The 23,022-nt window shown below is 36.9% G+C and overlaps 1 protein-coding gene across 2 annotated transcripts in view; it reads right to left on the minus strand.

Annotated features, from left to right (window-relative positions):
* Positions 1 to 422: 422 nt before the first annotated feature.
* The window catches only part of ANKRD26 (ankyrin repeat domain containing 26), a 91,369-nt gene continuing 68,769 nt past the window's right edge, over positions 423 to 23,022 (minus strand). For both annotated transcript variants that reach the window (XM_082846726.1, XM_082846725.1), the window contains exons 29-35: positions 18,641 to 18,753; positions 16,923 to 17,052; positions 10,684 to 10,974; positions 9,881 to 10,098; positions 8,267 to 8,495; positions 1,851 to 1,896; positions 423 to 669 (exon numbers count right to left, since the gene is read on the minus strand). In XM_082846726.1, coding sequence (XP_082702852.1) covers positions 533 to 669; positions 1,851 to 1,896; positions 8,267 to 8,495; positions 9,881 to 10,098; positions 10,684 to 10,974; positions 16,923 to 17,052; positions 18,641 to 18,753 — 1,164 coding nt within the window. In that variant the 3' untranslated portion in view covers positions 423 to 532. The remainder of the gene's footprint in view (positions 670 to 1,850; positions 1,897 to 8,266; positions 8,496 to 9,880; positions 10,099 to 10,683; positions 10,975 to 16,922; positions 17,053 to 18,640; positions 18,754 to 23,022) is intronic.

A 23,022-nucleotide genomic window follows, 5' to 3' on the forward strand; every position in this document is an offset into this window, starting at 1 on the left:
CTGCGGAGCGGCTGGGCCTGTGAGCCATGGCCGCTGAGCCTGCGCGTCCGGAGCCTGTGCTCCGCAGCGGGAGAGGCCACAGCAGTGAGAGGCCCGAGTACCGCAAGAAACAAAAACAAAAATAAATAAATAATATTTTTTAAAAAAACCAAACATTGACAATAGGCATAGCAGCAGTATATCCAAATGATGTCTGTCTAAATCTTTAGGTCTATATATAGTGATAAAATTGGAAATACAAAAAAGCTATCAATCAACACCACTATATATTAATGACAAGTTTGGTTGTCTGGGTGTTGGTAGCAGGGCTCAGTTTGAGTATGTAAAACTCAACAGTGTTTTGATTCACAAAATCTGCTTAAAAGTAAGTTAGATGCAGAGAAACATGGTTTAAAATACTATATAAATTTTCATCATACACATATAATACAAAAATATTTTCCTTTAATAAAGATTTTCACATCATGTTTAATGGGAAACAACTAAAATGTTATGCAAACAACCCAGTAGGGAAATTTTTACTATTTATCTTTTAGATCATATAATTTTTCTTCAAAATCTGTACATATTCTTGTGATGTTTTCAAAACTAGATCCTGATTTAGATTTGACTCATCAGTAGCTCCTAGAGGAGAAGCTCTATAGGATCCAAATTCACATTCAGCAGCAGCTGAAAAGAAAAAGAAAGGATTATATTCTTTACCTAAAATACTTGAATTGACTAAATATAAGTTAGTTAAAAAAAAAAAGCTGAGACCTTTCTAAGCGTTCAGAAGAATGAAAAATATCTATACACGACATAACACAAAATACAAGATTACTATTATATAATTTGCCCGTGGTTGCACGATGAATTCATTGCTCTTGTGGCTGAGTATCAGAGCTCCTGATTTTCTCAATCTTCATTCATTTACTCAACAACCATCTGCTAAGGTGCTGTGACAAGCACTGAAATTACAAGATGAAGGTAACACAGTCCACCCTGAAAAATCATATACTATAAACTGGAAAAAAACCAGGCAATTTCCATACAGAGTCATAAATACTATGACAGGTATAAAAGAGGGTACAAGGAACACTCAGAAGTGACACCCAGCTTTGTGTCAATACTGTCAGCTTTTTGGTGGAGGTGGTATGTAAGTGGATACCTGAAGGACAAGGAAAAAGTACGGGAGATGGAGGGAAGAAGCACATACAAAGACTGAAGGTGAGGAAGAGCACCTGTGGGATTGTAATCGGTCTATTTGACTAGATGCAGAGCAAAGGGGCAGAGGAAGGTAGTAAAGAGATAAGGCTGAATACTATGGCAGGACCCAAACTGATTTGGGTGTTTTTACTCCATGATATAAGGAATTTGGAATTTTTCCTGAGAGCAAAAGATAAACCAATGACAAAGTCAATGACAGGAAATTTTAATGCCAGCCACTAAGCGACAGCTACACGAACGTGGCTGCTTGAGTCTGGTTTTTTTTGGCCTTAATCACTGCCAGAAACTTGAGAAGTTGATGAACCCCATGTTTCCTAATAGTGTCAGTGTGCAGGTTGACAGTTCCACAGGGATGGCAGAAGTAGAGGAAGGATACAGCCAGAAATAAAAAGAAATACATAGGCTTTTTGAGATTTTTTTTTAAAGCTATGGAACATGATGAATAAATGAGGAATCAGGATATCTTTCATTATGAATGTTCGTGCTTTCACAGTTTTCATTAGATATGTATAAGAAAAGATATTTAGCCTATCAATATTATCTGTCATCCAAACAATGGAAAGAGATGCCATTTACTACTGAATATTTACAGTTTATTTCCAAAATCAATGTCTAAATTTAATTCATAAATTTCGGCAACATACCTTTTTCTAGTTCTCTAGTTATATTTTTTTCCATCTCCTGCTGCATCTGAAATAAGTCAAATATTATTTATGTTTAAGTTAGACAAGAGACATTTTTGTAGGAATGATGTATAGCTTATGAAATGTGGCCTTTAATAATACTTCTAGAGACTAGACCTAATTTGAGGATTGCTTAAATAGAAAAATAATCACATAAATAAAATAAAATAAATTCCTACTTATTTTGATTTTAGATAATAGAGAACATATATATGTAATGTTATTAGATTAATCTGATAAAAAGTACAATAAATATCAGTCTATTGAATATACATAATTTCAGAGGGTGATATTTGATCTTATTGGTACAAACAAGTTTAAACGATTCAAGTCATATATTACAATGAATGCATTACTTTGCAATTCTTAGAAAAATTGCTCTTTATAAAAGTTTAATCAGTTTTTTTTACTCTAATGGATTTTCCCTTAAAATGAGTTTTCCATTCTTACACTTCTATAAAACTAAAATTTTAAGGTATGTTCTATGGTAATAATTTTTCAACATAGAATCTTAAATACATAAAATGAAGAAAATGGTTCTGTTGTAATGTCATGTCAAAATTCTACTGGCAAAAAATTAAGTAAAGGTATTTTGCTGTCTATATTAGGACTAAAACATTTATTTCAGAAAATCTGCTTGAAGAAAGGAAAAGTAGAGGCTAGAGCCAGTTTTCAAACTCAGTTTCTGATTCATGACTTTCTAGAATTAGAAACAAGGAAAACAATACATAATTCTTTAACTGTAACTTTGTTTCCATTCTAGAAATTAGGGCCAACTTTTTGAAACATTTGACTAATTATAGTTATCTACTTAATTATGAAATGTGTGGGAACATTTCAAACTGTATTACAAGTGTCTCCACCTAGAGTGTTCTTTTAAAAATCTTTCTTATAAAAGGCACCCTCTCACTAAACAGGGTCTAAAATAGTATACTGAACATAATAAACACTGTGATGATAATGATACCATGATAGCCAACGCCTTTGTAAATTTTAGGTGCAAAGACAAATTTTTTGGCTAGCAGGTTTCCCAATATTTTCAGAGACTGTTTTCCATAACACTTTTCTGACAACAGCACTATAGAGAGGCCCTATAAAATGAATAATGTGACAACATTACTAGACAGGTTTTGTGAAATTAATAATTCATAACAGATGAAGGAAGAAGCCTTTACTGAAATGATTTTTTATTACCATTAATAAACACTGCAAAATGTAGGTCACGTTTTTACACGCGTTGAATTAGGGAATGACCCGTGTAAGATTACTCTCTTTTCCCCCAAAAGCTCTTTTCCTCAATATGTACTTCCAAGACCCTCATGTTGATTTCTAGGTGAGGATCCTGTTCAGCTGGAGGAAGTAGCTGGAAGTCGAACATGAATAAGGAGAACACACCTGCATTTTTCTTTAAACTTTTCCATTTAACAAAAACACAGAAAGGTGTGAAAATTATACACGGGAAAACAATATATCAGCAAGTTTTAATTCTAAAGATTTTTAGTTAGAAGGATTCTCTCACAACTGGTAGTTCCCAAACTATGTCCCATAGAAATGGAAGGTCCCACTGAGGACACTGCAGGATTGAAGGACAAAGAAGTCACAGCTTCAGGGTCTCCAGCCACTCCTTTAGCTAAAAAGCTCTATATTTGTCTCTGTTTTACATAATACAGTTTCATGCAAAAAAAATTTTTTTTTTTAAAAAGAAAGGGGGCTTCCCTGGTGGCGCAGTTGTTGAGAGTCTGCCTGCTGATGCAGGGGACGTGGGTTCGTGCCCCGGTCCGGGAAGATCCCATGTGCCGCGGAGCGGCTGGGCCCGTGAGCCATGGCTGCTGAGCCTGCGCGTCCGGAGCCTGTGCTCCGCAACGGGAGAGAGGCCACAACAGTGAGAGGCCCGCATACCGCAAAAAAAAAAAAAGAAAGGTTCTTTTCCTTGAAAAAAAATTTTTTAAGGTATGAGAGTCATTGATTTAGTCAAAGTCCCTAATTTTACAAAAGAGGTAACAAAGGCTCAGAGAGACTTTGTCACAAAGCCAACGGCCTTCTCACTGAGTCTAGAGAGAGTTCTACGCCAGCTACTTCCTCAGATTAAGAAAAAAAAACACATAGATTTTTAACTATAACTCAGAGAAAATGAATATGTAAAAGTTTGTCATGTAGCTCAATAACATTTGATGCATGAGACATGAAATAGTAGCTTTCTAACTAAATTATGTTTTAAAGGCATGAACAGGAATAAATTATCATAACTCCTATTAGTAGCAGTCAATATATTTAATTTATAAAGCACAGATTTTTTTTTTTAACCACAGGACAGGGAACTTGAAGGAGAAAATCTTTAGTTGAATCACACAGGCCAAAATTGAGGAGATTCTTCTTTAAAAGGATATTCGTTTCCTCCAAATAAAACTTGGTTTACCGAAAGGAGTCAACAAATGAACCACGTTGCAGGTTATTTATGGCAAAATTTAAAACACAAAACAGATTTCTCTTTACCATCTAGCATACTTCAATCTCTCATCATTAGTTTGTATGTACAAAAACCATGAGTGTAATCTCAATTAGAATTTAAATCCAGTCAGAAATTACAGGCTAATTCCTTGGCCTAAAGTTTCAACGTGAGGACTTACACTCCTACCCTCCTCACGAGAGGAGGGGAGATTTACCCAATGGGTGAATTCGGGAGAAGGAACTAAGAAGTGCTTGCTTGCTTCCGAATCTCTTCTCTGAGAAGGTGTGTGTGCCCTCAGCACCGGGAACTGGGGTCTGCTCTCATGCCCGCAGTAAGCAGCCTGCCCTGGGGCGGGGGTCAAGCATTTGCTTCCTCCCCTTAGACCTAATTTGGAATGAAGTATCCCGAGGCCCACTGTGACTGCACACCTAAAGCACGTCCTCCAATTCGTTAGTTATGTGTCAGTAACAAAGCTCCTTAGTTGATCTCCAGCTGCTGACTCCCTCGTGCTGAACTCAGAAGGGGAAGAGAAGTGTCGTCTGCCACCTACCCACCACAGCTCCAACAAGGCAGAGGACCAGACGACACCGAGGCAACGTTTTCTTCTTCTTCCCTGACTCTATAATTAACGTACATTGTTCAAAACAACCCCCACTATAAAGTAGGGGAGAGGTGAAAGGAACATTTTAGAAAGAAACGTCGTGAAGCCAATAACAATATGAAGCACAACAAGTATGTGTTCGTTCACCCAACCATAATGTATTACTGTTAAATTACATCTGAGACTGCAGGCTGGAAAATAATGTTGCACTCTCTTTTTAAGACCAATTAGATAAATATATACACACCACACACATACACACGCACACTCATTTCCAAAGTTAATTTATTTTCAGTAATTATTGATACTTTAAAAATTTGATATCACTCATTTTAAATGTCATGAAAATGGAATAAAATCAAGTCATTTAAACCACTTCCATCCATTATCCAATTGTAAACAGGCTAATGTATGAAGGAAATTACACTTGGCAGTCTGTAGATATTAAGTGCATGTATTTTGCTGCAGAGAGAAGAACTGAGGAAGAATTTGTAGATCAAGGAGCTGAAAAACTAAGTACAGAAAAAAAAAATGAATGAAAGAAAAAGAACTGTTAAGAAGTTGAACTATTACCTCTATCTTTCAAAAGATAAAATGCCTACTCATTTGTCCATGTGGACAAAATGAAGTGGAAACAAGAAGGATTATACTGATATAATAAACTGAGACAATAAACAAGTTTATTGCACTCTGCCTGTGCCTTATGAGAAACTAGCTTAACTACTGTGGTAATTTGATTAGAGTTAAAGCTCAGAGTGGACAGGCGCTGCCTTGGTGATGTAAACAGGAGGCCCATTTTTTTAAAAGAAATGTGACTCAATATTCTGGTGAGACACAAAATGTTGTGTCATATAAAAAGTCAAAGTCTTAGGAATATTAATTGTTTTAGCTTCAGTGCATTTGTATGACCACATTTAGAAAGAGAGTTGCTAAACTGAATGGACATTTGAGCAATTTTTTAAATTACTTAAATAAATCATTAGAAAAATCTTGAAAGTGTCAGTAATGCATCAAAAGTCCAAAATCAGTCAATGTAAAATGTAGTCCTCCTACTTAAGACAGATTTAAAGGGCATTTATTAACTACTGTGGCCATGCATCGTGTTTGGCACACAAATACCTAAAAACTCTTGAACATAAAAAAATCTTTAAACCAGTGAAATTGTGTCTGTCATAAAATTGTCTGGAATAGATTTTTAAGTTTTCAGTTCTTGAAAAAATTCTATGTGCAAGAAAATCTAACAGTGACGTAGCTGTTTTGGTTAATGTTAACTTTTTGTATTTTATAATAATATAATTAAATAACACAATTGAAAAAAAACTGTAAAATTACTTCTGATATATAGGACAAAATATCCCAGAATTAACTAGAATGTGAAAACTGAGGGTAAAATTAGCAAGACAGATACGTAGTAATCTCCTACCCCCACAATGGTATCAACTGATAAGACTGAACTTCATGTACTGGTGAGGGAGGTAATAAATCTAAGCGTTAGGTACATGGAGAAAGCTTGCTGCTACAACCAGCGCAACTGAAACCACAGACCTAGAGTAGTACTTTGCTATAATTATTTTCCTTAAAGTTAGGGAAAAATGCTGAGTAAGATAAAACTTCACAGTAGGAATAGTCCAAAATGTTAAGACCTTGCAAATAAAGGAGGCTGATAAACAAATGCAATCCTAATGCCATTTTTAACATTTTACTTTGTAGAATCATAGCTAAAACCTTTAGAAGGCTATTGTTTTGTAATGTCCCATCCAAAAACCCACCCCTTTCTATCATTTTAGACAGTACGTTAACACCTCTCATAGTATTATTTTATGTTTTCCTAGTAGAAATAAATATATTCCTAGCAATTCCAGAAGGCACCTTCTTTCTGTAAGTCTTACTAAGAATTATGTGAACAACAACTGTATAATAACTCTTCCGCGGCATTCTGTAGTGATTATGGAGACATGTCTTTGCATCTTGATAGAGTAAGTAGTGCTCTTCAATCTCTCTTATTAAAACCAGCACGATTTGGCAAAGACCCCACAAGGGAACTATGTATACCTAGTAACTACAACATTGAGTTTAAAATAAACTATTTTTCGATTTATCTAGAATTACTAAAAAAATAAACACCTCTTTCCTCCAAAAAAATTAAAGGAAAAATTTCCTGCAGAAATATTTCTCTCACATTGTTTCTGCATTCACACACTCTTTCATCTTCATCTTGTAAAATGATGCATTGTCTGATTTTTTTGGTGACAACTCATGAGAACATTCTAAGTTTACATCACGCTTGGCAAGTGACAGAGGGCTTGACATGCATTTTCTTTTTGACCCTGGAGTCCAGTTTCACGGCTCTGAAGCACTTAGACCCAAGTTAGCCACAGCACTGTCTAAGAAACCTTAGCTTTGCTCTTCTATGATTTGTTACGACGTGAAGCCAAATGAGAAAACAGGTTGAGACTTCATTTAACAAGGGCTACTTTTCTCTGCATCAAGAACATCATGAAAACACCATCAAAACCATAAACCCCTGTGCACTGAGTGAGATGGATATTTTAATAACAATGATACACAATGAAAACTAGTTGCAATTTAAAGACTCCCCATCATAGTCATCATTCATCCAGGTGATGGCAAGATAGAGAGATAAGTGGACTTCATTTTAAAAATTTAAATATTTGCTTTATTTACGTATTTAGAAATGTTCTACAATTGCTCAGCAAGACACTTTATAAAAATTCAATAAAAATGCTCTAAGTAAAACAGCAATTAAGGATGCACTCTCATGTATGAAAATGACAAAAAATTTTAACTTATAAACAAAAATTAACCTATTTAGTGCTACAAGTCTATTTAATTCACAAAAAGGATTTATCTAGGATTCCTTTAAATAAAAAAAATCCATATATGGTTAAGTGTTTGGATGCCAATCATTCACTTATGCTTAGGGGTAGAAAAACTAGGATGCAGCAAAACTTGAAAATGATTATGAACCACTGTCAAACTGAAGTCAATTAGAAAGTGTATCTTTGGTTATTAGGCAATAATATTTAATTTCTAAAATAGAATTTAACTGCAGCTTTTCAAGAAATTTAAAATTTGTCAGTTTAATTACATTTACTGAATAAAGTTAATGATAAATCTCTCTTGAAAATGAGAAATCCAGGGACTTCAAAAAAATCATAAAATTTCTGTCTCTTTATTAGCACAATTAATTATGGCTTTTACTTCGTGTGTGTAAGTCAAATAAACAATTCAGAATTTCACCAAATTAAAAACAAGAATTATTATCAGAAATCTGAAACCCAAGGAAAAAAGGATAATATCACTAACCTTGGTCAAGTAAATCTCCATGCTCTTATTTGAAGGGCGTGAACTTGAGGTAGAAATCTCTACGTTTTCTCCTGGAGTAAGATTTCTATTGAGCACTAAACTATTATTAAGACTTCCTACACAAGGTGGCTCCACGACTGGCCTCGTAGTAAGAGTGCTGAGTAAAGATCTGTTCTGCTGTTTCTCCACCAGTAGTTTGGTACTGATCTCTGCCAGCCTCTCATTAGTCCTGGGAAGATGGCAAAACACCAATTTCATTCATTTCATTTTTCCTAAATGATTTGCATTTTTTAAATTGCCATAATAGTAAATGGAATGTCCCATGAAACCACGTTTTAACACTGAAAATGGCTCAGAGCAGACATACTATAAACAATTCTAGGTGTAAAATTGTTCTAAAGAAGTATATATGTGTCTGGGGGATCCTGAACTAACAAGTAAGTCAAAGTCGGGAGAGGAGAGAAATGGCGTCAGTGACGGAGACGGCTTAACAGGTGACGCTCGCTGCCTTCTGCCATGGCTGCACTTAGACACCCACCTTTAGTAAACCCGTTCAGGGACGAAAAACCAAACCACCCCTTAAAGACATTTTCAAGCATTTGCTTTCACCACCCCTGTATACACGTTTCACTCATTACCTCAGAGAAATTAAGCATTCGGCACTGAGGAATAATCTAGAGCAGCCGTCCCCAACCTTTTTGGCACCAGGGACCAGTTTCGTGGAAGACAACTTTTCCATGGATGGGGGTGTATGGGGGCTGTCAGGATGGTTCAGGCGGTAATGCGAGCGATGGGGGGCGATGGGGGGCGGCAGGTGAAGCTTTGCTGGCTCGCCCACTGCTCACCTCCTGCTGTGCGGCCCGGTTCCTAACAGGCTGCGGACAGGTACCGGTAACACTGTTACTGAGGCACTGGGGGTGGGATCTGCCCTTGCGGTCTTCCACGCACCCCCTCACGCAGGCCACCGTGTTATTTTTAGACACTTTGTGAATTATACGGCCCTTCGCCCCTCTGTTACCTTCCCCTTATTTCACAAGCATGACTTTATGTAGAGTAGAAAAACTTCAAATACAGTAGTTTGTCTCAGGGCGCCCTCTAGCGGTGATACCAAAGATCATAATCAAGAAAGTAAATTTACCAAATGCTAAAATGTGACGCTTTGCGTTTAAGCGGTAATCTTCCAAAAAATAATTAAACTCGTTAATATTTCTATTTACGGGAATGCCAACAAGAAATTTTATTTAAACTACAAAGTTTCAAAAATACTTAGCTTAAAGACTAAATCAGGTTAACTATTGGGTTGGCCAAAAAGTTCGTTTGGGTTTTTCCAGTAACATCTTATGGGAAAACACAAACGAACGTTTTGGCCAACCCAATATATGAAAATATAAAAAATAAAGTTATGTAAAACCAACAAAAAGGTGGGGAGATGCAAACTGGACTAACATTTTAAAGGTGACTTCACTTACTAACATCATTTTCCAAAGTTATACTATCTAGTTAGCTTTCACTTCCTACTAATCTCATGAACCTGGCTCAATAAAAATTATGCTTTAGAGGGAAATTAATGAGCTAAATTTAAATTTATTTTCTATGATTCTATGTTTTACTTACTTGTTTAGTTTATTTGCCAATGACTTTCTAACTTTTAGTTCTTCGAGGTAGAGTTGCTTATATTTTTCCAATTCTGTTTTATTAGAATCTTCTTGAAAAGCTTTCATTTTGGAGAGTTCAGATTCCAGATCTTTAATTCTGAGTTCCATCTGACTTCTTACTGAAGCATTATTATTCTCTCTTAACTGCTCTAAGTTTTCTTGAGATGCTGCTTGTGTCTAAAGTAAAATAAAAAGATACATGTTTAAAATAATTATAACCTGAATAATTATAGTATATTTGTGCCCTTTAGTTTTGCGTCAATGATTCAGAGAACAATTTTAAATGTGAAAAAAAAGCTGAACTTTATAAATATTTATCATCAATGTAAACTGACTTAAATCCTAATTATAAAATTAAAGTTGGATCATTCTTATATTTGTACTCATGTAATCTGATAATTCAAAGAATAATAGGATCAATTTAAAAATTTTTAAATTGAACAATACAACTAGGAATAATCCAAGAGTATAGTACAATTTCTAAATCACAATATTTTCTTTTCATCCTAATAGTTTTGTTTTATACCAGTTGGTCTTAAAAATAAAATGATTCTCTAGTGAGAATCGTTCTGAAAGATCAATTTAGTGAGAATAATGGTGGAAACCGAAATATTTAAAGGGAGAAACAAATGCCACCTTCCTTCCAGGAATTTACAAAACAAACTGCTGTAAGGGAAGTAGAAGAAACACATAAAATGTATACATCCGAAATGTAATTTATAGTGAAGTGAATTAAAGCACATTACAGATCAAAAAATTAACCTGTAAAAATAGGTTGACTTCTTTTAATTTTTCTATTATATCCTGTCTTGCTCTTTCTTCAATCTCCCGTTTATACTGCTCTACTTGACTGTGTTCTATCATATTCATTTCTATATGACTTCTGAGGTTCACTACTTCTTGTTCCAACTTCTTTTTATTCTTCTCTAGTTTTTCACATTTCTTTTGCATTACTTTCATAGATAATAACTCCTGTTGAAGAACTTGATTTTTTGCACCCAGATGTAGACATTTTGAAGATGCAGTTTCCAGTTCTGCTGTAAGGTCATCAATCTACATGAATAAAATAAAATCGTTTGGTAATTAGGGACGTAGACTGAGAATAGCCTAACTCAAAACCAGTATCAACTTTTAAAATAAATTCAGTTACAATAAAATGGTGTCTATATTGTAGCATGTAGGACCTTCAATTACTAAGAAAATGAAGAAAAAAGTTCAAACCACCAAGAGCCACAAATATATATCCTTTACTGTCATCATTGTTACACAATATTTGCATTTGATTTTATACTCTTTTATTCTCCTATTGTTTCATGTCTTTCCTCCAAAAAATGACTATAAGTCACCTCTTAGTAGAAAGTCTCTTACTCCTTCCCCACCCTCATCTTAACCCTCCATGAGTTTTAAAGTTTTAGGGATATCATATTGAGTTATTTAGGGCTGAATTAATAAATGCCTCCCAAAATAAGACTCTGAAAATCAGACTCTAATGAGTCTTGTAAATATGGCTTCTAATACCATAAGCCTTTTTTCTGAACTACAAATATTTTATGCTAATTTGAATTGCATTCCAAGGAGAAATGCTTCACAGGGTTAAGGAGAAATCACATCTCCCAGTGTAACAGTTTAGCGAGATGATCCATACATTTTTCTGAACGAAAAAGTGCCGTTAATTCTTGTAATGCTTTGTTACTTTCTACAGAATAAGAGAACATACTAAACAAAACAAACAAAAAAACTTGCTGGAATTTCAACGACACTGAGTTGGGAAGAACTTCCCTTTAGACAGAATGATTATTTGGTAAGACAAGGTCAAGTGGATGTGGTAGTTTTAAAACATGTCTACAAATTCTTTGACACTTATCTCACGAAATTCCCAGGGCTTCGTAAGACTGTTAATGGAAGCCTGATGGCCCTTGAAGAGGCTGAAGGTGACAGCTTCTAGGCAAGGGAAGAAAATGACACTGCAACCTGGAGGAAGGGGGACTCTAGCTACAAAGCAGCTGAAAGTAAAATTGATGAGAGGGATAAGCTAAAAAAAAGAAAAGACTATTAAATATAAAGGATCCAGGACTCATTGGGTTCAAATATCTGTATCCCATTTACAGCATCTCCACATGCCCAAATAATGCTAAAACAAAGAAATAGGTTCTGGGCTAAGATCAGATTTAGGGTGCTGCCAGGAAAACATGGTCTAAAGATAAAGCCAAGACTGTAGAACCCTTTATTAACACCCTGGAAAGACTTAAGTTGGTGCCTCAAATTCCTTTAAGGATCTTAAAAAAGCATAAGAATTTTAAAGGCATCTCCTACAAAGTTTCCCGTCCTACAACAGCTTCACAAGAAGCCCAAGGGGAAGAGCTTATCTCAAAAAGATTTGGGAGGGTAGCTTTTCCAATGGCATGAACCCCAATAAAATTCACAGGACACTCAAAGCTTTAAAGAGAACTGTGGTAGCAAAAACACTGCTTGCTAGCTTGGATTAACAGAGACCAAGACAGTACAAAATGAGAAGAGGCCTTTGGGATTTTCTTAGAAGTTCTATAAGTCCCCCTTCCTCCAGGTTTCAGTGCAATTTTCTTCCCTTGCTGGCTTGAGAAACACTACTCAGCTGCAAACACAGGTCACTTCTTACGAAAAGGACAGAACAAAGAGCTCAGAGGGTACAGCAAAGGAGAATCACTTCCATGGTCGGGACTAAGTCCTAACCAAAGAGCTGGCAGCAGGTATCAGGCTGTATTTCAGAACTGCTATGGACCAGCATGTCTTCCATTTTCCATTTCTGAATGGGAGAGTCTTTAGCAGTTTAACAGAATGTTGGGTATGTGGGTGGCAGAAAATTTGTCCCTTTATCTCTCAAGTCTTAGTACTGAGAGGATTGGTACTCAAGGGGCTATACTCTAGAAACCACACCCAGGAGCCTCATCCCCATCCGTACCTGGTGAAAGATGGTAAGATCCTGGACTCAAGCCTGAGCCTGACACCATAACAATTGAGATTTGTGGGGGAACTGAGTAGGGATAAGTGTATTCTTCATGTGGAAGGAATATAAAAAATTGTGGCCAGTGGGTAGATTATGCTGGTTTTTAAATGTATCCATGAGTTTTTTAAAAAATTTATTCCATAAAAAAAGGTAGACTATGGGCCAAGCTTAAGTGACTTATTCCTAATGAACAGAATATGGTGAAAGAGATGCTGTGTGAATTGCAAGGCGAGGTTAGACAAGGCAACACAGCTTCTGCCTGGCTCTTAACCTTGGAACCCAGCCCCATGTTGTGAGAAGCTCAGGCCACAAAGAGAGCCTCGGTGTTCAGGGTAGGTGTTCCAACTGAGGGGAAGAGAGGCCAGCTCTCCTGGCTATGCTTTTCCTAAGTATAGATTGTGAACAAAATAAACGTTGCTTATTTAAGCTACTAAACTTTGAGGAGATTTTTAGGAAAAAATCAGATAGAAAAGTGGATAAAAAAAAAGAGATAATAAGAAACATAACTTTGACACAGTAGAAATTGGTTTCCTATAAACTGGAATCTAATAAATGTCGAGATTACTTTAAAATGACAAACAGTGCTGATGAGAAGCAGCAGATAACTAGAAGAAAGACCTAAGGACTATTCAGGAGGAAGTTTTCGGCAGGTTCCCTTCACTTACAATTTCTTACAGATAGGCAGGTATGCCTCTTCAGAATTCCCCCTCAAGTTTGAAGGTAAGGAAGGTTGGTAAGCAAGGAGACATATGAAGTATAATAGTTGAAAAACAACTAGAACTCGTCAGTTTAATTACCAAAATCAGACTTTTTTACCTCATCTCAATTAACTGAAATTCTAAGGGATAGGCAGCTTTGAACATTTATTAATCTAGGACTCAATCTTCATTGTCCTTTCCTCAGAGAAGAAATAAAACATCATGGAAGCATTTTTAATCTTCTCAGTAGTAAAACAAATGCAGTGTCCTTTGGCAGTATATAATTAAATACAATTTTTCCTTTACCTTACTTAAAGCTTGTTTGTAAGGGAAGGTAGGACTATCTCATTTTTACACTGTACCACAGTGCTTCTCTATATCACACAAACTGGCTTTGAAATTTTGAAATTCAAATTACTACTCTATTATTTGTCCCAGATAAATTGATTACCTTTTTTAAAAAAATTGATTTTATTTATTTTTGGCTGTGTTGGGTCTTCGTTGCTGCGCACAGGCTTTCCCTAGTTAACAGCGAGCAGGGGCTACTCTTCGTTGAGGTGCACAGGCTTCTCATTACAGTGGCTTCTCTTGTTGTGGAACACGGGCTCTAGGCGCATGGGCTTCAATAGTTGTGGCACACAGGTTCCATAGTTGTGGCTTGCGGGCTCTAGAGTGCAGGCTCAGTAGTTGTGGCGCATGGGCTTAGTTGCTCCATGGCAATGTGGGATCTTCCTGGACCAGGGCTCGAACCATTGTCCCCTGCATTGGCAGGCAGATTCTTAACCACTGCACCACCAGGGAAGCCCTACTTGGTTTTTAACAGCTATACTCTTAAAATTTTTTCTTTGGATGGGATGAAATAGTTATTCTATTCATTACGTGTAAAGCTATAAAGTACAGCTATGCATCTCTTTATTTTTAAATAAAAGAAGGTAGATACAGGGAACTGTGGTTTCTGAGAATTCAGGATCTATGTCAAGAACAAGATCAGCACGAGTGTTATACACAAGAAACACGTCAAAAGATGATTTAATTGTGAATTGCAACATGATGGCTTAGAGAGACTTCCAATGAGGAAAGCTGACAGCCCAGACTTAATCTCCTCCTAGATGGTGAAACCTATGGATGGGTCTATGAATTATAATGAGCTAAACATAATGAAGCAGATAGCAGACTAAGTCAGCAGATCTCATGACCAAGATTTGATGGAAACTGGAGTGAAGTGGGAGGCATTGGGTGAGAGACTAAAGGTCTGAATGGAGGGAGAAAAAAAGGAATGGACTTTACCTTTGTAAACCTACTTCCCATCATGTCATGGGGTCAGTGAGGCATAAGCTGGCCACAGGCTCCTTCAAGAGGCAAAAAACCTCCACGGAAGTAGTTAAAGACATTCCATTACACTGACTTTTTATTATTACATAAAACAACTGGTAATATGCAAGATGACTAAGAAAGAATTCTCATAAAATCTGACTTGGTACTGGCATAGGACAGACATATAGATCAATGCATTACCATTGAGGATCTAAAAGGAAAGCCCCACATTTATGGCCAACTGATTTTAAGAGTGCCAAATAATTGAATGAGACAAGAAGAGTCTTTTTAACAAATGGTACTGGGACAACAGAATATCCACATACAAAAGAATAAAATTAGACCTCTACCTCATACCATATGTAGAAATTAACTCAATATGCAAGAGCTAAAACTACAGAATTCTTAGAAGAAAACACAGGTGTTTATCTTCATGACTGGATTTGGCAATTCTTAGATATGACACCAAAAGACAAAAATCGACCAACTGAACTTCATCAGTATTAAAGACTTCCGTGGTTTGAAGGACACCATCAAGAAGGGGAAAGGGCAAGCTCCTGAATGAGAGAAAATACTTGAAAATCCTATATCCGATCAAAGATTTGTATCTAGGATACAGAAAGAACTCTTACAATTCAATAATAAAAAGACAATCCAGGGCTTCCCTGGTGGTGCAGTGGTTGAGAGTCTGCCTGCCGATGCAGGGGACACGGGTTCGTGTCCCGGTCCGGGAAGATCCCACATGCCGCGGAGCAGCTGGGCCCGTGAGCCATGGCCACTGGGCCTGCGCGTCCGGAGTCTGTGCTCCACAACGGGAGAGACCATAGCAGTGAGAGGCCCACGTACCGCAAAAAAAAAAAAAAAAAAAAAAAAGACAATCCAACTTAAAAATGGGCAAAAAGTTGAATAGACAGTTCTTCAAAGAAGATACACAAATAGACAATAAGCACATGAAAAGTGCCTCAACATTATTAGTCATCAGCAAAACGCAAATCAAAACCACAATGAGATGCCACTTCACACCTACTAGGATGGCTATAATCAGAAAGACAGGTAATGACAAGTGTTGACGGGCATGTAGAGAAATTGGAATGCTTACACACTTTGGATAAAAATGTAAAATGGGGCAGCCACTCTGGAAAACAGTACAGCAGTTCCTCAAAAGGTTAAACAGAGTTACCATACGATACAGCAATTCCATTCATAAGTATATTCCAAAAAGAAATGAAAAAAATATGTTCACACCGAAACTTGGACATGAATGTTGGACATGAATGTTCACAGCAGCATTATTAACAATAGCCAAAAAGGTGGAAACAACCCAAAGGTCAACTGATGAATGGATAAATAAAACGTGGTATGTCCATACAAATGAATATTATTCAGCAATAAAAAGAAATGAAGTATTGATCCACGCTACAAAACAGATGTACCTTAAAAATATTATGCTGAATGAAAGAAGGCAGTCACAAAGGACCCCATATTCTGTGATTCCACTGACATGAAATATCCAAAATAGGCAAATCTATAGAAACAGGGAGTACAGTCGTGGTACTAGGGCTGGGAATATGAGGAAGGGAAAACTGGCACAGGGTGATGGCTAAAAAGTATAGGGTTTCTTTATAGGGTGATGAAAATGGTCTAAAATTGATTGTGGTGGTAACTGTATAACTTTTTGAATATACTAAAAGTCACTGTACAGTTTAAATGAGTGAACTACATGGTATGTTCATTATATTTCAATAAAGCTGTCACCAAAAAATAATGGATGCTTTGGGGTAATGGTGTGCTGCTCAGCTTCAGATCACTAGCCGTGGTTCAAGACACAGACAGTCAACAGTGTGCCCTTTTTATGGAAAAATGATATAGGAAAAAGCTGTCTTTTTTACTGGTATCAAATCTAAAACATTAAGAGACAAATCTGCGTTTCACTGCTCAAAGCATGGAGTGATTTCTATTTCCCCAAATTAAGTGACTTTTGGGTCCCAAAACTGATTAAAAATTACCTTATGTTTTAGCATATTAATCTGAATATCCATTTCAATTTGATTGATTTTTAAATCTCCATGGAAACTAAGCTCTCCATTTTCATATTCATTTAACTTCCTTCTTGGCATTTTTAAGAGTTTCTTAAGTCTGTAGAAATGCATAGAATGAATAAGTCAAGTTCTTTAAGAGTAGATAATTAATAATTATTTAAACAGATATATGTTCTATCATGTAAAATAAATGCTATAAATTATAATTCTTTCTCATATGTTCTAATCCAATATTGTTTGAAAGCATAATGACTAAATTATAATCTTAGGTAAATAATATGAAGAAAAATTTTATGACACGCTAAGTAAAGAGTTAATATAGTGTGTGTATACATATATTATACAGTTCTTATAAGTAAGCTGTTATTAGTATCCATTTTTAGTATGTTAATATGAAATATTAACTTATTATTAAATACTAGTTATAAACCAGAGATCAGTATCCAAGTTGAAGAAGAAAAGCGTATCATATATGAATGTTTTGAAAAGACACAAAAAGACATTTTGGTACTTACTGACCACAGCCTCTACAAGAAGCAAAGAAAGAACACACAAAAAACATCGACACTCACTCAAAACAGAAAAAGAAACAAGAAAGAAAAATCTTTGGAGTCTGAGTTGACAGGGAAGAAAACCAGGCTGAGCTGCATAAAAAAGGAAATCAGCAGAGAGAGAATGTGTACCAGTCTCTTCAAGCTGTTTTAAGAGATCTAGAAATCTTGCCCAGCACAATGTTAACAAAATGCCAAGCAATGTAGAGAAAATTAAATGAGAGAAAAATACTAATGAGAATCAGGGAAGAACCATAAGTATAATACCAAAATCCACAGATGCTCAAGTCCTCCTAACCACATACTCCTGTATACTTTAAATCATCTCTAGATCGCTTATAATACCTAATACAAGGTAAATGCTATGTAAATAGTTATAAATACAATGTAAATAAATGCTATGGAAATAGTTGCCACCTGAGGCCAATCCAAGTTTTGCTTTTTGGAACTTTCTGGAATTTTTTCCCCCCTGAATACTTTCAGTCTGAGGTTGGTTGAATCTGTGGATGCTGAGGGCTAACTATGCTCAGCAAATAACCAGAAAGGAAGCCATGTGGAGGCATCACAGACATTGGGAAACACTCTATTTTTTTTTTTTAATCTGAGTGGTCAAAACATGATCACTAATGTTATTATTCTTTAAGTCATACATATGTTTTTGTATGTATATTCTAGAACTAAACTTTTAGAGCAGAAAGAAAATATAAGCAAAATCAAGGTAGTTTTTGATGTTGTTAAACAGTGACACAAATAGGTTTTTAGATATTAAAATACTTGAACGCTGAAGGGGAAGGACACAACTGAAAGAAGGCAGGATTACCAAAAAAGAGCAAAGATATCTTGCAGACATAAAAATTCAAGGTAGATGATGAAGAGCAGAGTGACATTACTATACACAAGGCACACTATTGTTATTGTTTCAGAAATCATTGAAGAGGAACTGTAATACTGGGGCACTCAAAACAGTTTCAGATTGTGCTGTGAGTTTCTAAAGTAAACTTTTAAATAGGATGGATGATTTAAGTATGAATATACACATACAAAATGAATTTGTATCTAAGGTTTTAATAAAACAAAATTATAGTTAAATCAATTAGTTAATAGTTGAAATTATCAGAAATATTAAAATCTTACCCAACAATCTCTTTTTCTAATTCACTATTTTTCTTCATTTCTTGATCCAAATTATATTCCAGAGACTGTTTTAACTCAATACATTTCTTTAATTGCTCCTTTTCATCCTCAGACTTTGAAAAAAAAATTTTAATTATTTTTTAAAACCTAGAGACTTACTCTTCTTTCTTAAAAATATTACTTCTCATGAGTTCATGAGTAATATACATTTATAGTGAAACACAGTTTATAAACTTGATGCCAACAAGGACAGACTTCAAAAGTAATGACTTTTCTTGAAACAGCTTATATTGATTTTTCATTTTCATCATTTCATCATTTTCCTAGAATTTAAATTGCCAAAATTTATTTGTTAAAAACAGACGTTTTGGGACTTCCCTGGTGGCATGGTGGATAAGACTCCGTGCTCCCAATGCAGGGGGCCTGGGTTCAATTCTTGGTCAGAGAACTAGATCCCACATGCAGGCCGCAACTAAGAGGTTGCATGCCACAACTAAGGAGCACACCTGCTGCAACTGGGGAGCCCGTCTGCTGCAACCAAGACCTGGAGCAACCAAAATAATAATAATAAAAAATAAATAAATAAATAAATAACCCAGAGGTTTTTACACGTTAATGAAATTTTTTTAAAGAGTGGCTATATTTACGTTTTAGTTTCTAAAGATGCCCTAGAAACATTTTCATCAATGGTTTAAGATACTCCAGGTTTTGTTAAATCACATCCTACTAATATAATCTTTGAAAAATTCCCACACAACATGAGATAAAGCCTTTTATTCTCTGTAAGCATTCTTCCATAGGTTTTAATTTCTCCATTTCTATTAACCATTCTTCTCTTTAAATAAAGTTTAAGTCTTCTATACACTAAATAAAAATGTAATTTCTTCTTGATTCTTGTAGCTTTTTCTCTCATCCTTTTTCTCCCCACCCCTGCCACTGGACTCTTACATTCTTTTTTTAATTAATTAATTAATTTTATTTATTTATTTTTGACTGCGTTGGGTCTTTGTTGCTGCGTGCAGGCTTTCTCTAGTTGTGGTGAGTGGGGGCTACTCTTCGTTGTGGTGCACAGGCTTCTCATTGTGGTGACTTCTCTTGTTGCGGAGCATGAGCTCTAGGCACATGGGCTCAGTAGTTGTGGCTCCCGGGCTCTAGAGCGCAGGCTCAGTAGTTGTGGCGCACAGGCTTAGTTGCTCCTAGGCATGTGGGATCTTCCCGGACCAGGGCTCGAACCCGTGTCCCCTGCATTGGCAGGCAGATTCTTTTTTTTTTTTTTTTGGGGTACACAGGCCTCTCACTGTTGTGGCCTCTCCCGTTGTGGAGCACAGGCTCCGGACGTGCAGGCTCAGCGGGCATGGTTCACGGGCCCAGCCACTCTGCGGCATGTGGGATCCTCCCGGACCGGGGCACAAACCCGTGTCCCCTGCATCGGACTCTCAACCACTGCACCACCAGGGAAGCCCGGCAGGTGGATTCTTAACCACTGCACTACCAGGGGAGCCCTGGACTCTTACATTCTTTAACGCACGGTCTCATCCACAGTTCATCTTTCATCACTTATTCTCTTCTTTTACACTAAATTGACTTTCAATCTTGTAACTCCACTAAAAGTTTTGAGGGTCATCAAGAACCGTTTCTTCAGTCCTTACCCTGCTTTACTTCTCAGCAGCAACTGCTAATATGACCACACTCTGCCTCTGCTCCTCTGAGCCCACCTCAGTCTGAATGACAGTAACCCTTGATGTTCAGTCCTTGACCCTTTCTAATCCTCTTTCTAAATTCTCTCAGGGCTCCCTACATCTCAAGGCTTCGTACCGGATTCCCTAACCTAGCTTTCAAGCCTTGACCCCTTTGCTGAGATCACCTGTACTTTTCTCTCCCCCTCCTCGCTCCTCATAGACAACATCCTCAGCCACACTCATGAGCCATTACTTGGTGTGGATTATCCTTGTACAGAGCTATTCTTGGACACTTTATGTTTATTCTTATTGGTGTTACTTTGAGTGTAGTGTTATTTTCTAATCTTGGGGGGCACCCTCACCCTTAGGATGTTGACCAGCATACTTTGTCTTTATTTTCTTTTGTAATGAGAAAGTTTTTCACAAGGATCAGATTATCAATTATTTGACCTTGTTTTCTTTTTCTTTTTGGCTGCATTGGATCTACGTTGCTGGGTGCGGGCTTTTTCTAATTGCGGTGAGTGGGGGCTTCTCTTCACTGTGGTGCGCGGGCTTCTCACTGTAGTGGCTTCTCTTGTTGCAGAGCACAGGCTCTAGGCACGTGGGCTGCAGTAGTTGCAGCACATGGGCTCAGTAGTTGTGGCTCACGGGCTGTAGAGTGCAGGCTCAGTAGTTGTGGTGCACGGGCTTAGTGGCTCCCTGGCCTGTGGGATCTTCCCAGACCAGGGATCGAACCCATGTCCAATGCATTGGCAGGCGGATTCCTAACCACTGCACCAGGGAAGTCCCTGCCCTTGTTTTCTTTTGAATAATTTCCTATTCCATAGAGACCTGACCTTATGGAAGTCTTCTGACACTCCTTTCAGGTGAATACTCAGCTATATTGTTTGGAGTCTTGAGTCAGATAGAGCTCTCTCTTCTTCCCAGCCCAGATTCTTCATCTCAACACTGTGCTGACCATATATCTTAACTCAGGTTGGCTCTGGCCTGGGGATTCCTGAGATGAGAACTTTCTAGAGAAGCCAGGGCTACTGACTGAATTGGTGAAAAGCTGTCTCATTAAATTTTTGATTTGTGTAGACCTTAAAGTGGCCAATAATTCTATGTCATAATCCTAACTCATTTCTATAGGAATCTACAGAAAATCCCTAATTATATTTTTAATATGCTTAAATCAGTGTGGGGTATTCTTACAAAATTTTCAATTTCTGATACCCGAATAGATTTCTGTTTGACAATGTAAGGGGACACCTGGCACTCTCATTCACATAAGACTCCTTTTGTCAACATATTGTATTGTCACTTGTATGAAAAGTATGCTAATACAATGTGACTAATTTATATCAAGTCTAGAAAAAATAATTTTCAATGTTTCTTTAACACAAGAAGGGCCAGTCAATAGAATGTTCTAGTTCCCCTGACAGGTATATCTGTATAATGACACTGCATGAATCTAACTATTGTGATGGAAAGAGACGAGTTGGTAGGTGCATCTACCTCATCCCTCCAACTTAGGGTTCACAATAGAATCTTCTGATTTTTAAATCATAGGTAGCTTCCCCTACAAAGGAGAGTATAAATGGCAGGAGAATCCCTTTCTGCTTGGTAAATAGTTACATAGCTTTCACTATACATTGATAAATTGGAATCCTGGATTACACATCAGTCTTTTCTGAGACTGGCCGTTACACCTTTGAAAGGCTGATTAACTCAAGTGTCTGGGAAAAAAATTGTTCCTGAACTTGCTATGCTAGGAGCACCTGTTACTGTGTAAGGGCCTGACTGAGCAGCCATTTCTACTTTTTCACTGGCATCTCTTTTCTTTTTTTACAGAAAAAAGGGGGACTTCTCTGGAGGTCCAGTTGTTAAGACTTTGCCTTCCAATGCAGGGAGTTCGATCCCTGGTCAGGGAGCTAAGATCTCACATGCCTCCTGGCCAAAAAACCAAAACATAAAAGAGAAGCAGTATTGTATCAAATTCAATAAAGACTTTAAGAATGGTCCACATCAAAAAAAATCTTTAAAAAATAAAGTAAAATAAAATCCAAGAAAGGAAAAAATACATTCCTTTCAGAAAAATGCTTGCATAGTGACCTAGTTAGTATTCCTTCTTGATAAATAAAACGAACTACAACATTAAAAGTAATTCATTCTCGGGCTTCCCTGGTGGCGCAGTGGTTGAGAGTCCGCCTGCCAATAAAGGGGACACGGGTTCGTACCCCGGTCCGGGAAGATCCCACATGCCGCGGAGCGGCTGGGCCCGTGAGCCATGGCCGCTGAGCCTGTGCATCCAGAGCCTGTGCTCCGCGACGGGAGAGGCCACAGCGGTGAGAGGCCCACATACCGCAAAAAAAAAAAAAAAAAAAGTAATTCATTCTCAAAATAGCACTGGAGGGTTTAGATTACAAGGGAAATTCAGAATTCTAGATCAAATCATTACTCAAATTTCTGGACTCAAACAGATATTTGTGTACCACTGTTCATAGCAGCATTATTAACAATAGCCAGAAGGTGGCAAAATCCCAGTGTTCATTGACAGATGAATGAATTAACAAAATGTGGTATATATAAAATATTGCTTTTGGACTGTCACAATCTTTTTAATTAAAATCTTACTAGAAAAATCAATTTTATTATTTCAGTCAACTTCCTCTATAAAGAGAATTATGCTACTAGTAGCAAGTAGTATCAATATAAAAATAA

The sequence above is a fragment of the Leucopleurus acutus genome (assembly GCF_964270905.1).
Source record: "Leucopleurus acutus genome assembly, chromosome: 1".
Taxonomy (NCBI): domain Eukaryota; kingdom Metazoa; phylum Chordata; class Mammalia; order Artiodactyla; family Delphinidae; genus Leucopleurus; species Leucopleurus acutus.